Source organism: Electrona antarctica, assembly GCF_951216825.1.
Source record: "Electrona antarctica genome assembly, chromosome: 10".
Classification (NCBI taxonomy): Eukaryota; Metazoa; Chordata; class Actinopteri; order Myctophiformes; family Myctophidae; genus Electrona; species Electrona antarctica.
In genome coordinates this window covers 37,272,971-37,291,658 of record NC_136791.1, presented here as the reverse complement: position 1 = coordinate 37,291,658, position 18,688 = coordinate 37,272,971, and the positions used below count along the sequence as shown (strand labels likewise).

Sequence of the window (18,688 nt, the reverse complement as noted above, 5' to 3'; positions counted from 1 at the left end):
TAAAAATTGACTTGGTGTTTACTAGATCATATTTTCAGGATGGAATGGAAGTTTAAAAAAGAAAAGAAAAAAGGCCCTTTATTTACTTTTGACATTAAATAGGTTATTTAAATGTGCCTTTAAAATGTCCATATCCCAGAAAAGGTTGGTTAGTTTTAGTTAGTTAGTTAGTTAGTTAGATGGTTGGTAACTATCAGTCAGTTTTGCTTCATGGTTGCAAGCACTCAAAACTGTATTTTATTTCCAGATGAGATTGGCACTTGCTACAGTGCATACTGCCATTTTACTTTACAAGGAAACAAAATCACAGGTCGAATTAACTCACACATTTCTTAATTGTATTTGCATTCATATGACATAATGTTTTGAAGCTGTGTGTAAAATTCGATCAAATGTGTGATTGATTGATTGAAATATTTATTAACAGTTTGCAGAATTACAGTACATTTCAAGCACAAACTCAATACAAAGGCTGTTAACTGTGAGTGGACGACCCAATTAAGCATTACACTTGTTTACAAGAGGGTCCACCATGTTCAATTCATCAAATATGTGTGAGTGTATGTTCACTCTGCACAGTAAACTCTTTAGCGTGTGTGTGCATGTGTGTGTGTGTGTGTGTGGCTTGCCATAAGTGTGTCTGGTAATAGGCACCTGAGTTGACTTGAACCTCCTAAAGCCACAAATAGTTTAGTACCAGCAAAACTGGGCGAGACTACACACTACACAGCAGCGGTGGGGAGGTGACAGCATAGCTGTAGTCACTACACAGTGTAGTGAGTTCACAGTCCCACTGCTCAGTGCTCAACTGTGTCCGTGAATCACATTTTCCATGAACACACTGACTGGGTTATTACTTTACTCGGAGGATTCAATCCAAGACCCGTCGTTGGAAGAAAGAAGGGAGAGCGTGGAAAGATCGAGGAGCCTTTCTCACACCCCGGGGTCGGCGAATTTCTTGGAAGATTTTTAGACTACTCGTGGATATATGTTTGGGCTTTGATCTTCTAAACATGGGGGGCTGAGATGATCCAACGTAGAATCACCATAGGCATCTACTGTACAACTTTTTTTAGACACTTTTGATCCATTTTGGGGGAAGTGATCATGATCGCTCGTTATTGTGCGAAGTATCGGTTTCTGGCTGTTTTCAATATTCCACCATTATGTTCTGTTGAAACAATATACGTAGTTTCTAACTAAGTGTCACTGCTGTGGATTTATTGGCAATTCCTGGTCGAGGGTGGAGGAGGAGTACGTGTTGGAGGAATGTCGTTGGGAGTGTGAAGAAATTCTCTGTGCCAAGCCGAGATGGAGCTTCAGGTGGTCATAGGACTGCTGTACTGTGTTCTACTGCCCATCGTGCTGCTGGCAGGTAACAACCTCCGAACAAGTCACAACACACAATGTTTAGAATAATCTCACAGTAAGATTTATACATTCACCACATAGTACCACGACCAACCAAATTGATTTTTTAAAGTAGAAATTCCATTACTTTCATACTGCTCAGCTCAGTTACGTTTTCCATCCACAACTAAACTATACCATATAGCTTGTTTCCCACCCTGGCCTGAACATGAACTACGGTATTAAAGCATCTGGGTGGGCTGAAAATACAATATTTTAATAATTATATAAAAAAAGGTATCACATGAATGACAATGACAATGAATAATTAATTCATTGTCACTTTTTATTGCCCAATATTTTAGTTATACAGTCATTACAGCAATGCATACAGGCTATGGTCTCATGCTGACCATTCTGTTTGACTTTGGACTAGAAGTCTAGCTCAGGATAAGAGACACATAGCCCTGGTCCAGTGCTTACAGCGACTGGACCAGGGCTAAGAGACACAGAGATAGTGATCAGTCTGGGTTTGTGAATATCTGTAACTTGATTGATTGAAAATTCTATTTCACAGTATGCAGAATGGGTTCATTTCAAACGAAAGCACAAGTCAATACAAAAACTGTTACTTTGTGGACCATCCATGATTAAGCATTACATTTATTTACAACAGGGTCCACCATTTTCAATTCATCAGAACATTTAGAGACGTAGGTACAAATATACACTCATCATCATATAAATAAAGGAAAAACATGATGTACAGTATGGGTAGAAAGGGGTGGGGAGCAATAGAACAAAAAAGCCAAGTAAATGTACTTGATCACAATATCATGTTATTGAAGGATGCTTTTATCTCTAACGTGTCTCACAATGAATACAGGTGTTTCTACTAGTGAGAGTAGAAACCCTGGCATATTTAGAGGAGGCACTGACAAAATTAAGCTAGACACATATCTCTTATTTGAGCAGAGTAGCTCAGCCTGAAGCACAAACCCTAATGTCTCCTGGCCAACGGTGAGGGGATTTCCTCTTGGCTTGGTTTCCCACGGGGTAGACCTGGATTTGAATCTTGGGTGATACATTGGTGTGATCCAGATCAGGTTTCCTGGAGGTGGGGAGGTTAAAGGTTAGGTGGGTGAATGTTGCAGAGGAGCTCAACCTGAAGTCCAAAGCTGGCTTGGCATAGGGATATTGCAGTTGTAGATGTTTGATTTCCCATGTGGGAGACCTGGTGTTAAACTATGGAACTATATTATGGAATTATTAAATATTTCATTTTTTTTACCTGGCAGCACAACTTAATTGCGAAATATACTCAGCATGTCTTCAGATCCAAAGGGATGTGACAGAAGTTTTTGAGTTGAATTGGATGGCATTATGCTGATGCTTATTGTTCACACACACACACACACACACACACACACACACACACACACACACACACACACACACACACACACACACACACACACACACACACACACACACACACACACACACACACACAATCATAACCATTGTCCTGACTGTAAAGATTCCATAGCTTAGTGGTCAGGCTGTGTATGTACCGTTACCGTAGTGTTTCAGTAAATGGAAGTTTCCATTAGTCAGACAGCCAGACTGCTGTTGAAATACAACCATTCCTGTCCTACTCTCCGGTCTATTCTCTGCTTCTGGGAAATTGCAGGAAAAGTTCTATTTAAGTGGCTCCCAAACTTTGTAACGCCATGTACTCCTATTGCACGGCTCTACACATTAAAGGCTCATTGTTATACTTTGTGTGACCATGTTGGTTGCAGAAAATAACAGATTTTTCAATTATCACGTCATGTTTCTCAGTATAAATTGTCCATTAGACCTTTTTCAGTACTAACTTGTGTCCTTTCCTTTTGAGCGAATGGTTTCTGGCCTACAAATTTATTACGCTACAAAAGCGCAGTACAATAAACTTGTTTCTTTGTCTGTCAGGGCAGGATGTAAATACAACATGAGCTGCCTTTACCCGATCCGAGTCATAGGAAATGAGTGATGCTGTGCTTGCCACTGACAATGTACCCCCCCACACACACACACACACACACACACACACACACACACACACACACACACACACACACGCTCAACCCCCAGTCTATGCTACAGATGTTAAAAACATGCAGTTTCTTACCCTCAGAGATTTATTTTTCCTTCAGTAATAATCATGTTAATTTGTCTGTAAACCAAGCATACCATTTTCCCTAACATGATATTGACTATGACATTAATAAAAACCTTTTTGGACTAGTCATACATACAGATATATAACACAGAAACAACGAAATAAGACCATAACAACAACAACAAAACGAGTATGTCAAAAAACAGTTACATATACTGAGCTTCGATAGGAAGATTTAAGTTATTAAGTTGTCCATATAGATATTGGGCATACATCTTTTGCGCGAGTTGTAGATTGCTCCATGAAGTTGGAGCATCATAGCAGAAAGCATTTTTTTCCTGGAATGTATTGTATGGATATATATTGGATGCTCTGTCAAATTGTCTTTAGTTACTTTTAGCAGTGTAAAAGGTTAATTAATTCTACCACAGTGAAGCTAAGGACACATTTCCTCCAGTGAGAATATTATATTCCATTATCTGATACTGATCTAATCTAAATGTAAAACAAAACAAAAACATGTCAGCAGGCTATTTGATTGATTGAGCAAGCCTACAAATTCCCAGTCGCCTTGATTGGTCGTCAGAAGTTTCACAGGTTGATGTTATTAATCAACTCCAGATGAAATTAAATGATGATTAGGTTTTAGAACTTTAGATGTACTGTATGCCTCTGAGTACCAGAAGTTGTTGATCTATATGCTGCATGGGGTCATTAATTAGATCTATCTGCTGCATGGGGTAATTAATTAGATCTATCTGCTGCATGGAGTCATTAATTAGCAAGATAGATACAATGGAGCCTTGATTAAGCCGTCCTCTAGTCTAAACTACTTAATCTACGGGCTAACAATAGTGGAGGGTACTTACTTTATGTTCTTGGCATAACAATACAGGCTAAATGGTTCATGTGGTGGGAATATTGAGGACTGACTTGTGTGTGTGTGTGTGTGTGTGTGTGTGTGTGTGTGTGTGTGTGTGTGTGTGTGTGTGTGTGTGTGTGTGTGTGTGTGTGTGTGTGTGTGTGTGTGTGTGTGTGTGTGTGTGTGCTGCGCGCACACCGCACACATGTTGGAGGCAGAAACTTTACCTGTGTGTGTGGTCTATGGAGAAATGTCTACAGAGTTGAGATGAAAAGCATTTTAAAAGTGGAAAGCATTTTTTATCCAGATAATGACAAGCCTCACACCAGCTCACCTCTCCTCTATCCTATCTTTTCTCATGCCCCTCTCCTTTCCTGTGCTCTGCTCTCAATCTAAGATTGATTGAATACTTTGCAAACTGAAAACAGTTTGCAAATTGTACAGTGGTACGATTATACAATGATGCTAAAAGAATAACACAAAAGTTGGAATGGAAAACTTGTTTCCATTGTGGTCCTGTGTATTCAATTCATCAAGACATTTAAAGACATACAATAATAGACATCATCAACACTAGTAGCAATAAACGTACAGTAAATAGACTTTTCCAGGATCAGTTACAAATTGTAGACTGGTGCTTTTTTTGTAGACGGTTTGAAGGAGACATAGGAGGACATTTTTGTGGCATAGTAGTAAAACAAATTTAACCCCATGTTTGTGCCGAATCTGGGTTGAGTGAGCTCCCTCTGGTGATCTCGTTCAACCCAGATTCGGGTTGTTATTAAAAAGGGTAGAAAAGAGGCAGAAAGCGCGAGATATGACAGAGACGAGGCCTGGTTTGATGGAGTGAGATTGGAAGGGACCTTTTCTTTTAATTCCATATGGATGGAATGGAATCCTGTAGTGAAATTCTCATTCAACTCTACACCCTCCTCTCCACTGTGGAGTTCTGACTACAGGATGGCAGCCATTGGAGCTTGCTAGGAATTCAGTAGGCCACCTTGGCCTGGCTACTTTATTGTTTGTTTGTACATGATGGACTGTAATGTTATGAAGCAGATGGGTGCTTTTCCTGCTGATAGTCATGTTATGATTACTTTATTGTGTATTGTTAGGCTATAATATCATTGGAATGACTTGTTATTGGTTCATGCTGACGTGCTGAATGGTATTTGGTGGAAAATGAGGGCTGTTGGGATGAACAAAGCTGTATTTTCTGTCTGTCCATTTATTAATCTGCATAGCAAGCTAGGCAGTTCCTCCAGTTTACCGGTTATTTTTTTTTATGTACCCACCACCCCCTAAAAGAAAAACTTTTGAAAAAAATAAACGCAGTGAACAATGTTAGCACCCTTTGGGGTTTTATTGCAATTCTGTCTGCAATCTGCTTGTGTAGGAGCGGAACAAACACAGGCAAACACAATGCCCTTTTCTACTGTTCTCTTGACTTGTCAGATTATTGCGACCGCAAGTCGCATTTACAATGGAATTGTGCATTTCCTGTGTTGGTTGGTTGGTCACCCCAGGCAAGCCCCCATATTATGGTGCCCAGGTCTCGCGACATCATGTGACATCATCAGGGATGGAGATGTGGAGACCCTGATGTCATAGTAAATGCGACCTGCTGTCGCAGTTAAGCCCAGATATGGAGATCCCTGATGTCATCAACATTGGCCAGCAACTCTACATCTGACCTCAAACCTAAAACCCTTAGATCTCCATATATGGATATATGTCAGAACCTGTTCAACATTCCATATGTTGTTCCTTGAATCCTTCCCCATCCATCTTTCCTCTTCGATGTCTGCCTTTTGGCTTATACCTGTTCATTCAAATTTCAAACTCTAGACGGGCCTGCCCCTGTTTTCAACAGGCCCGAAAATTAAGGACCGGCCCTACCTGGGCCCTCATCAAACCCTGTACACTCAATGTCCCTGCTACCACCCTTAAATCTCCATATACTGTATGGAGCTGACCTGTTCTGACATTCCATATGTTGATCTGACCTCATCAAATCCTGTACACTCAAGACATGCTCCATATATGGCCAGTACAGAATTAATTCCATGTTGATCTGACCCCCATTCCAAAGTGCCAGCCCTCGCCTAGCAGTCTGCCGTCAACGAGGCGGATGCGCTCAGGCGTCTTACTGGTAATTAGGCTACATAGTGGCTACATACTGTAGTGACATACTGACAGTTGCACTATCATCTTCACCAGAAGTAATCATGTTTGTAAGTGAGATGTTTTCTGATGTAGCTACCGTTTACATTGAGGCAGTCTAGAATGCCTCAGGAAAACTAATCTAAATCAAAATTTCCAGTGGTTAGACTACACAATGACATTTGCTTGACAACGTGCTGTCAGTAGCAAAGCTGTTGAAAACACAACAGACTGTGAAGCAGGTTACAGTCCTCATGTAACTGCATGTTCTGCCTTTTCTGTCGCACACACAAATTGCAAGCATGTTGCACACACACCTGGCAAGAAGCTGGGATGTTTGGTACTCTCAAGTCAAAACCCTGAGGTTGGTTTCATTTATATCCTGTTAGAACAAATTACTGTTGATACCTGGAATGACAGAGAGACTATATAGCCTACATGGAAATGGAATCACACAAACTGAGCTCACACATAGCTCAGATTCCATGTATTGACATGGAATTTGGTGTGTGTGTGTGTGTGTGTGTGTGTGTGTGTGTGTGTGTGTGTGTGTGTGTGTGTGTGTGTGTGTGTGTGTGTGTGTGTGTGTGTGTGTGTGTGTGTGTGTGTGTGTGTGTGTGTGTGTGTGTGTGTGTGTGTGTGTGTGTGTGTGTGTGCAACGCATCCTGAAACATGTGGCTATAACAATTTAGGCATTTAGTAGATGCTCTTAATCCAGAGCGATTTACAGTAAGCAATGTAAACATAAGCTATGTATAGAGACAGTGTAGTGCATCAGTAATCTAGGATCATAGGTAAACCTGAACCTATCATCAGGATATACTGTATGTAGCTATATTTCTCTTTTGTTTGTGTGTGTGTGTGTAAACATGTGTGTGTAGACTGTGCACGTCCACATTCTATTGTAGAAAAACGTGGAACTGTCAAGTGGACCTTTTGTCAGTACACCACTTTCCGTTACACATGTGGCTATAGAATTAATGGAGTCAATAGAAATCAGTTGAAGGTGTGTGTGTGTGTGTGTGTGTGTGTGTGTGTGTGTGTGTGTGTGTGTGTGTGTGTGTGTGTGTGTGTGTGTGTGTGTGTGTGTGTGTGTGTGTGTGTGTGTGTGTGTGTGTGTGTGTGTGTGTGTGTGTGTGTGTGTGTGTGTGTGTGTGTGCGCGCGCGGTGTGCGCGTGACTGGCGCGTGTGTGCATATTGAGGCAGTGAGTCAGCACTATTCCAGAGAAGGCTGGTTTAGCAAGGCATTCTTAAGTCTTAGTGAGAAATACCCCCATTCTGTGTGAGATAGCCTCATCTCAGGGAGTGGTGGTGAGACAGTGAGAGAGAATGATATGAATTTGTATATTGAGCTTACACAGTAAAACCCAGGAACATTTTTACAGTCTGTGTTAAAACAACACTCCTGATTTTACTGTGCACAGTCGATAGGCTAAGAGCTAAACACCTGATAGCGTCACCCCCCATTGATTAGGCTACACCCTGTTGTATGTGTGTGTGTGTGGGGGGGACGACACTGATAGACTGCCTCTGTCCCCTTGGCCATTTTCTTTCCACAAAAACAGGAAAGCAGGTCAGTAAAAGGCGTCACTGTTGCACGCACGTACACACACGCACACACACACACACACACACACAGACACAGACACAGACACAGACACAGACACACACACACACACACACACGCATATGCGCATGCACACACACACTACGCCAACAATGGAAAGGGACTATAATGCGTCACAATGTCAAACAAATTCCACAAGTCGATTTGTTGGGGAAAAAAATACATATTAATAATATTAAACCAATAATAAAAATAACTTTACTTGTGTCTACTATGTTGTCATGTACCATCAGAATTCAGGGCCCACCTGCCAGATCTTGGTTACTAGCCAACCCTGCGTGTGATGGATGAAGTACTAAATTAAGTTCTATCACTAATCCATGTTATATCTAGGCCTGCCACTATTTTTACATAATCACCTAATCATAGCCTAATTATTTGAAATAATCACCGTTATCTTGCATATAATCGTCATAATTGCCATAATTGTTTCCATGTTGAAAAAGTTTCATAAATTCTTTAAACATTAAAAATATAAATAGCAGAAAAAGCAAATCTACAAGCTCGCAATGCATGTTGTGAGCTTGTAGATTTGCTATTTCTTATTTATTTAAAGTATAAATAAATAAAGTATAAAAAACTACATTAGGCAGCCATTTATTTGTGTACGCTGTTTAAGTCATTGTTTACAATTTATTTGTTCCAATTTTCAACGTCAAAAACACAATTAAATTGTTAATCACAATTATTTGTATGAGAATTAATTGTCATGTAAAATGTCATTATCGTGATGACACTGACGGCCCAAGTTGTGTCATGTGGTAATAACCATGTGCTCTGAGGCTGTGTCTGTGGTAGAATCTACAGTACTACAGTACTTGCTCTGAGGCTGTGGTAGAATCGACTGTGTGCAAAACAAACAGTGACAGCTATATTGTTCTCTCACACTAGTTAGCTAAGTTAGGAAAATGACACTACGGTATGTCAAGATATTTGACTGCGGCATTAAAGTTTATTTTTGCCCCATTAGTGATGGGGGCTCTAAGGATGGCTGTCAGTCGGCCTATCCATCACTTCACCCCGTGGGTTCCAGGATGATACCCTCCTGATTTTGTTAACCCCATGTATTTTCCTACAGTGCCACCATTTGACCATTTTACAGTTTTGTGTAACCCCAGGGCTGGTTGCGGGCCTTTTATTGCACAAGGCAATGAAAGGCCTATTTAACTAAAACAAATCTCAAATCAGTGTGAATACAGTGATAAGGCACTTTCAGACGGGCATCGATTAACACATACATTGTCACCTGGATCAACGACAGGTCTGCTCCAGGTCTGCTCATGAGGGGCGCGACGACACAAGTGTAAAAAATCACACCCGTGTGAACTGAGTGGTGTAAGGTCTTATATAGCCTGATCAGCTGTGGTCTGACGTAATGTCTGATGTAATGAAATCACACCCGGGTGAACTGGGTGACCGTAGCAACCATGCTCATTTGGTACGAACAGACAGACAGACAGACAGACACGTAAACTAACAAAGCCAGTCGTAGGAGTGGTTTACACCACTAAAAAATAGCTAAATAGAATCCAAGTCTGGTTAGTCACGGACGTGTGCACGAAACGAGCACGTACGCGACAATTTCACGGGACCGCGCCCACGTAAATACGCTTGCATTGTAATTTGTCGCCCCTCGACTTCTCCGTGCGTACACAATTTGTTTTTAGTTCTCATTGAAATTGAGCAATGAAAATAAATACAACTTGAAGTTTATTTTTTGTTACTAATAGACTATGTTGAAATGGATGCAGCGATTCTCATAATCTGGTTCAGGCTACTTCAAGAATATTGTTTTGGCTAGTGGAAATGTCAAGTGGCTGCTAATTTTAAATTATAGAGCCAACATACAGTAATGGGTCTGTCTCTAATCTAGTACCCATATGATCCAAAAGCAAGGTCTGCCTATAACTCATTCAACACCACTGGCTGCTGTTTACCATGCTGACAGTGTCCTCGAGCATCCCTGACAACTGAAGTGATCTTATCTGGTAACCAGTGTCTTCAAGTGGGCCGTGTGATCTGTGATGTGCAGAGGCCTTTGGCTGAGGGAGTCGGCTCAAGACTGGCCAGCAGGGCTCTCTGTAATTACAGGCTAGGTTTGTACGGGAAGAACTATGCTAGAACTCTGCAGTTGCTTGACACGTGCACATACATATGTATTCACAGAGGAATATTTTGACTAGTAACCGGATAACTAGAAAATGAGTGTCTGTGTGTGTATGTATATATATATATATGTATATATATATGTATATATGTATATATATATATATATATATATATATATATATATATATATATATATACACACACACACACACACACACAGAGGGAGAGAGAGATATTGTATGGTATGTACTGTACTGTATGGCACAACCAGAAATATAGACAGAGAGACAGCGCAATCCGCTACTGACTGACGGCGACCATGTCTTCTAGGTCGGTACGGGAGCCGACCTTGGACGGCAGGTCAGTCCGGTCGCCGAGATTGTTGAGAAAGCATTCCTCTCACTATAGTACTCTGGCAGAAATTTGTTTAATTGGAACGTTGAATTAGTTTCTTATTTTCCTGAATGAGATAAAGATGATAATATAAAACATGCGGAAATTGGCAGAAATTCAGCAAAAATAGCAGATGTAAGTTCACAAAGGGTCAAACAATGGGTCATAATGTGGCGCATTGTGTGCTAGTAGATTGGCTGAAGTGATTTGGTGTAGAGGCAAAAAAGTTGGGGCTTTGTCTGGGGACCCCGGTCAATTACATATTGAAGTAGCTAAATACTTAAGAAGTGAAGTAGTTTGGACAGCAACAACTCTCGCCTAGTCATTGTCGTGTGACGTGTGATGACGAATGTGTTTCTGTGATCTGCTGAGCAACATTCTTCTGTTTCTGTTTGTCCTGTCCTGACACATCCTTTCCCTCTAACTGTTTTGATCGCCCTTGGCAACGGAAATCATCATCATCATCTGACCTCAAACTACTTATGTCTACCTGTCTTTCTCGCTTATTTATTTCTCACTTATTGATTTATTTTGCTCCTTCCATTCAGTTTGGTTGTTATTTGTTATTGTTTCTATGATGTTAGCCATATCAGTGTTTGTACAGGAGTGTACAAGTGAAATGCTTAGCTTTCAGTTCACTCACTATATGCTCTTGTGTGGCTTTCAAACTTTATTCAAGACACTCACAGGGGGGTCCATACTAGTGCAGAACACATAAAACATATTACAAAATACATAATAATACAAATTAAATAAATAAATTCACAATAAACTAGAAAAAGTGCCCTTCTGGGCACAGGTCTCCACCAGGAGGATGGTGTGTGTGTGTGTGTGTGTGTGTGTGTGTGTGTGTGTGTGTGTGTGTGTGTGTGTGTGTGTGTGTGTGTGTGTGTGTGTGTGTGTGTGTGTGTGTGTGTGTGTGTGTGTGTGTGTGTGTGTGTGTGTGTGTGTGTGTGTGTGTGTGTGTGTGTGTGTGTGTGTGTGTGTGTGTGTGTGACGCGGTTTGGCCTGTTGTAGCACCACCATGAGGCTGATTTGAACTGTCAAGTGGCATTTCTTCCTCAGCCTAGTGGGAATATGCATGCACAGTTTCACCGCAATCGGACGCTGCGTTGAGTAATTGTGGCAATTTGTACAAAGCGGGCTACTCCTGAAAGGTTTAGAAGCCAATCGTAGGCAATTTAGGTGGATTATGAGAAATCAAACAAACGCGTCTTGATCACATGGCTATGGAGAGCATGTGTACCGATTTGCATGAAATTTGGATAAAATCTGAAGGAGAAATGTTGTAAATACTTTCGTTTCTTGATTGTTGTTTTTTTTGTCTTTTTCTTTTGTCTGTCTTACTCTTTTTGTCTGCCCGCTCTTTCTTCTTTTTCGCCTTCTGAAATGTACACTCTGAAGCAATATTGCCCTTTGCCCCTGTCAAGTGTTGACCTGATGCCATATGTAGTCCTGAAGAAAGCAAGGACACAGAGACACTGGAGATGGAGTCACTTGGAGGGGGGAGGGAGGGAAGAGGGGTGAAAAATCCTGGAAACTGCACTTGTGTCCTATGTATGCATATAAATGATGTTTTTGTACTGCTTTTTCCAAATAAAATAAATATTGTAAAAAAAAAAAAAAAAATCTGAAGGAGAAATATTAGAAAATGTGTTTTACATATGTCGGCCTCCTGGTGGCGCTATAAAGAGCAGATGTGAAAAATTCCAGGCAAAGGTTTTTACTTTGCCTCTAGGGAGTTGGCATACAAAGTTATCCACAGATCCGTGCAGTTAGAGGTAAAAACACTTTTCGGCGAGTTATAGCGCCACCATGAGGCTGAGTTGAAAATGTTCACGTGGCATTTCTTTCTGGGCCTAGTGGGAATGTGCGTGCACAATTTCACGGAAATCACACGATGTGTCCATGATTTGCAGCATTTTGTTTGAAACTGAGCACTCCTGCAAACTTTGGAAGCCAATCCTAGCCAATCAGGGTGGAGTCTGAGAAATCTGAAATACCTGTTTCGTTGAATGGCTCTAGAGAGACTGTGTACCAATTTGCGTGATGTTTGGACAAAATCTGTAGGTGTACTGTCCAAAAACTTGTTTTACACAAAGCGGCCTCCTGGTGGCGCTATAACAGGCCGTTCTGGAAATTCTGGGGCAGAGGTTCATCGTTGGCATCCAGGGAGTGTGTGTGCAAAAATTGACATCGACCGGGTTAACGGTGCCGGAGATTAGCTGTTCACAGACGGACGGACGGACGGACGGACACACACACACACACACACACACACGGACACACGGACGGACGGACGGAGTGCAAAACATACTCTCTCCCCATGCCTTCGGCCTGGTGGAGACAATAAACAAACAAACAAGGTGGACATAAATAGGCAGGACATTCAGCCTTGTCTCTGCACATACAGGTACAGTGGCTCCATAGCTTAGCCTAACAGAGTTCTTAGCAGGATTAGAAAGTTCTACAATGATACTTTTCACAGTTTGTTAACCTGCACATAATTTGTTATCAGAAATAAATCAATTCTAATACAAAATATGTATTCTTCTGGGTCAATTCTAGGTGAAATAAAAGGCAGTGCAAGAGGTGGATAGATGAAAGTGATTTAAAAAGGACATGTAATGGAATGCTGGTGGAAGAAATATCTGAGCCGTTACTGAGCCGTGTTATCATGCTGAACCGTGTGTGTGTGTGTGTGTGTGTGTGTGTGTGTGTGTGTGTGTGTGTGTGTGTGTGTGTGTGTGTGTGTGTGTGTGTGTGTGTGTGTGTGTGTGTGTGTGTGTGTGTGTGTGTGTGTGTGTGTGTGTGTGTGTGTGTGTGAGCTGATAAGAACATAACTGTAGCCTACAGCAGGGTGGAGCTCTTAAGCACATCTTTTTCTTTTCTCATACAATAATCCTGATATTGGTGTGTTGTAAAAAACCTAGTAATCATTTGCAGAGCGCTGGTCAGACAGCACTGCAGCCTGGCATTGTGAGTTTACTTCCCAATGCAGTGAATAGTTTATTGGCAATTTTATTGGCAATTTTAATATCACAACAGTGTCACCATTCAAAAACACCAACGTGGATTAGACACAAAAGAAACTAGAAAAAGTGCCCTTCTGGGCACAGGTCTCCACCAGGAGGATAGGAGTGTGTGTGATGTTTAAGAGTAATATAAACATGTTTTTTTGTTTGTTTGGTTTGTATCTTGCAACAATTTTCTTCATTTTGTTGAGGAAATGCAGAGCCAGATCACTCATAGCATCTCTGGGGATAGAATTCTGGATGAGCAGGACAAAACGGGCTACTCCTGAAAACTTTGGATGGCAATCTTAGCTAATCAGTGTAGAATCTGAGAAATCCAACAGGCTCATCTTGATCACATGACTACAGAGATCATGTGTACCGATTTGCGTGAGATTTGGATGAAATCTGTGCGACTAACATAAACAATGCGTTTTGCAGAAATCGGCCTCATGGTGGCGCTATAACCGGCAGATGTGAAGGGATGCAGGGAAAATGTTTGTCCATGGCCTCTAGGGAGTGCGCATACATAAGTTGTATACAGATCGATGCAGTTATAGGTAAAAACAGGAATTGGCCTGTTATAGTGCCACCATGAGGCTGATTTGGGAAAAAAATAGTCGTCCTCGGCCTAGTGGAAATGTGTGTGTATAATTTCATGGAAATTGGACACTGTGTTTGTGATTTGTGGCATTTTGTTCGAAACGGACCAATCATGTGAGCTTTGGAAGCCAATCTTAGCCAATCAGGATGGAAGATGGGAAATTGTGCAGATCCGTGTTGATCACATGACAATGGAGATAGTGTATACCGAATTGTGTGATGTATGGATAAAATGTGTACGAGTTATCTACAGAAATGTGTTTTGCCTAAATCGGCCTCATGGTGGCGCTATAACAGGCCGTTGAGGAATATTTTGGGCAGAGGTTCGTCGTTGGCATCCAGGGAGTGTGTGTGCACAGTTTGGCATGGATCGGGCTAACGGTGCCGGAGATTAGCTGATAACGGGCGGACGGAAGGACGGAAGGACGGACGGACGGACAGAGTGCAAAACATACTCTCTCCCCATGCCTTCGGCCTGGCGGAGACAATTAAGCTTGTTCTCATTTTGGTCCACAATGCTACAGACACGATGTTAGGTTGAAAAAAAGAGCAACGTCTGCGAGTACTTTGATTTGAAGGTTGCATGGAGGCTTACAGTAGGTTGCATCCAGTGAAACTGGCATATGCTATAATAATCTTTACTTGATCTATGAGAATTCATATTCATATTGGTATGAACACCTGGACGTGAATCTCCAAGCCGAGAGTACGCTGTAGATAGCCAAAACGCAAGCCTGTACCTATGCCTTGTTCACTGTCCGGCCCGCTGCCGCTGTGCTCCTGGTTGATCTGAAAAGATAACCCAGCACATCACACACATGAGCGCAATAGACATGCCACTGAGCTTTGTTGAATGCAAAGGCTTCAATAAACTAAACTTATGGGAGCCAGAAAACACATGTACCGAGGAGGAACATGATAACGTTGAGGTTGCACGGGACTCATGACAATATGGCGGGTACCAACATTCAGAGGGTTAGATTTAGAACTGGGATGTATACTGGCATGTTCCTCTGCATGCATTACACCCTCTCGGTAAAATGTCTCAGAGGAGACGTGGTTGTCTACACCCTCGCCAAGACCAACCAGTAAGGTCAGTAGTTAGTTACAGGGACTACATGGGTGAATTGGCATAATGACTAAATTATGAAACATTTGATAAAAAGACAGTGGAAAAAATGAAAGACAGATAGAGGGAGGTAGGGCATGCCTCCTGGCAAAGTGGCAAAGATTTACAGTCTACGCACTCTTTCTGCTTTATTACACACACTTCTCATGCATAGTTGCATACACTTTCTCCCTTTCACCTTCTTTCTCGTATGCACCACGTGTCTCTCATACACACACACACACACACACACACACACACACACACACACACACACACACACACACACACACACACACACACACACACACACACACACACACACACACACACACACACACACACACACACACACACACACACACACTTCTGCATAGCTGAAGAGTGAGGTCAGAGTGTAGGAGAGGACCAGCTGGAGGGTGAGAGAGACGGACAGACAGAGTGTTTATTCTTTTCTTTTACAGCAGCAGTTGGCTACATGAGTGCACATGTTCACACTCCTTGAACTCTAAATGACGGCAGTGTACCCAGTCTCCTTGCCCTGTTGCTTCATTTACTTGCAGTCTTTTCAACTGAATGTCTTAATTAAGGTGTGTGTGTGTGTGTGTGTGTGTGTGTGTGTGTGTGTGTGTGTGTGTGTGTGTGTGTGTGTGTGTGTGTGTGTGTGTGTGTGTGTGTGTGTGTGTGTGTGTGTGTGTGTGTGTGTGTGTGTGTGTGTGTGTGTGTGTGTGTGTGTGTGCGCAAATCCATATGAGGGACCGTACAAGACATCACATTCACCTCACATATTCTCACATATATACATTCTCCTTTTACATTCATACATGTTCACTCTTCTACACATTTATTTTCACTCTCACACATCACATGGCATGCCATGCCATATACCATGCTACATGCCATATGTCATTGCTACATGCCATATGTCATTGCTACATGCCATATGGCATATGCCATGTTAGATAGATGGATAGTCCATCAGAAAAGCACACACACAAATCAGTAAATGTCTCAGATACACCGATTAGCCCTAGATACCCAGAGCCCGGGCAGAGGACTTTTGTGGCGGTTCTGGACACGGCTTGTGTGTAGACTAAAGTTGAATGTGCTCGACATGTCTGCCTAGACGCGATTGACTAGTCTACTTCATTACACCATAGTGGTGTATCATCTCAGATTCTTTATATACAAATGAGCTACCTATCACTATCACCTAGTAGCTCGACTGCTAAATCCTGTAACACCCCCATCCCCTCGCTTTTTGTCCCCTCCCCTTGGATCTGCACCAATCTCATACACACATACTCTAGCTGGAACATGGCCTCCATTAATTGAGACTCGAGAAGTCAGACAATGACAGTGATATGTGCACTGACATTCGGCTCAATTGACATTTTTTAAAGAAACCAATTGGTTAACATGGGCACAGAAAGTAAACTGGCAGGAGTGCCTGGCGCTTCCTAGCTATTTCCAACCTGTGAAGAAGTGGGGGAGAGTTGGCTTGACACAAAACTGTGTAAACAAATGCAAAAATAAGGCTATAGAACTCAGGACTGAGGGGTCGTACATTGTCATCAAAAGACACGGCAAGTCAACTATAATATGACTATGACAACTACAGTATAACACTATTATTAATAAACACTATAATCTCTTGAAGATGTCCAACATTGGAAAGGTATATGCACAATGGTTTATGGGATGATAAATGGGATGATAATTACACAGTTTTGTACCTTCGCCTTATTTGTGTTTTCCAGTTCTGCAGTAAATTAATGGAACATTCATTTCTGAAAACAAAACACAAGATCGGTTTCAAAAGAGGGCGGTCACTGTTGAGCTCTAACCCTGATGTTAGTGGTGGTGTTGTGTGTTCTACATTTATACGCTCCAGTATGCCGTTTTGGAAAAAAACATATACTGTCTACTAGCCATTTCATCCATTAACCACGTGCAAGGGTATAGCCTATACGTGTGCATGTCGCACAAGGAATAATTATGGTATACCGTCCGTGACCGTCTGAAGAAACCTAGACTACAGCACTGCCTCATGTGTCTAAGTCTGATAATTAAATTACAGTAACTGCCTACCAGAGCAGCTCAGTGGCCTTGTGGTTAGAGTGTCTGCCCTGGGACTGGGAGGTCAGGGTTCGATCCCCGGCCGGGTCATACCAAAGACTGTGAAAAATGGGACCCAGTGCCTCCCTGCTTGGCACTCGGCATCAAGAGTTGGATTGGGGTATGTCCCTGCGGCATACTAGCGTCATGTCCAGGGGGTGTACTTGTACATCAAGCTGCCTCACGCTAAGGAAACAGGAGATAGGCTCCTGCACCTACAGTATGGGCCTCATGGCTTGGTAAGGCTTACTTAACTGCCTACCTGCAGCAGACCATCCACTCCTGTAAACATATTTATAGTGATCCTTTTCATGATGCAGGTTAAATCAGTAGGCTTTGTGTCAATCAGTGTGACACAAACACTTAACATGTAATACAGGCTTGAGGTAATTATTACCAACCTACAGTGCTTTCCCCAACTCTTCCTGAGGACTGGTACAAAATTCACAAAATGTCTATGGCTAGACCTTACCTACCCTAAAATGATTGTGTGCTGGATTTCACACACCAAGAATTGAACAATGATTTGATTGTTGGACTGCATGAGGGAGATCAGTTTGGGCAATCAAACAAAGTAACCAACACAGTTTCATTTCCCAGGCAGGCATGTGTGTGCATGCGTAGTCACACATGCCACACGTGCCACACGTGCCACTCGGTGTGAGAACAAAAGATAAACTGAGGCAAGAGTTGAGTGCACTACATGCTGTCTCACAAATTTCATCCAATTGGGAGAAAGAACCTCTTTATCAGTAAAAAAATTACTTTACTCTGAAACGCCGCCAGAAAGTCCGCCAGCCGGCTTCTGGGTTTTTGAAAGGTTACTTTTTTGGCTTTCTAATGAATCTTAAAAACGACTGCACCTTATTGATAACACAATACTATTCAACTACACTGGATTCCTGTTGCGCTCTGCTCCTGAGTGAATTTACCCATGATAATATATTCTTAACCCTTTTAAATGACTAGTGAACTAAATTTCATTTCCTGGAATGTAAAGGGAATTAATTCGCCAGTTAAAAGGAAGAAAATAATTACCTATTTAAAGAAATCATCCGCTAGTGTTGCCTTTATTCAGGAAACCCACCTTACAGATCTGGAACATATGAAGCTGAGGAGGGATTGGATCGGCCATGTTTTTTTTTCTTCTTTTACATCCAGTGCACGGGGAGTTGCC

At 41.9% G+C, this 18,688-nt stretch overlaps 1 protein-coding gene across 6 annotated transcripts in view; it reads left to right on the top strand.

Annotated features, from left to right (window-relative positions):
• Nucleotides 1-743: 743 nt before the first annotated feature.
• Nucleotides 744-18,688, top strand: part of piezo1 (piezo type mechanosensitive ion channel component 1 (Er blood group)) — a 96,110-nt gene continuing 78,165 nt past the window's right edge. For all 6 annotated transcript variants that reach the window (XM_079513345.1, XM_079513342.1, XM_079513343.1 and 3 more), the window contains exon 1: nucleotides 744-1,375. In XM_079513345.1, coding sequence (XP_079369471.1) covers nucleotides 1,312-1,375 — 64 coding nt within the window. In that variant the 5' untranslated portion in view covers nucleotides 744-1,311. The remainder of the gene's footprint in view (nucleotides 1,376-18,688) is intronic.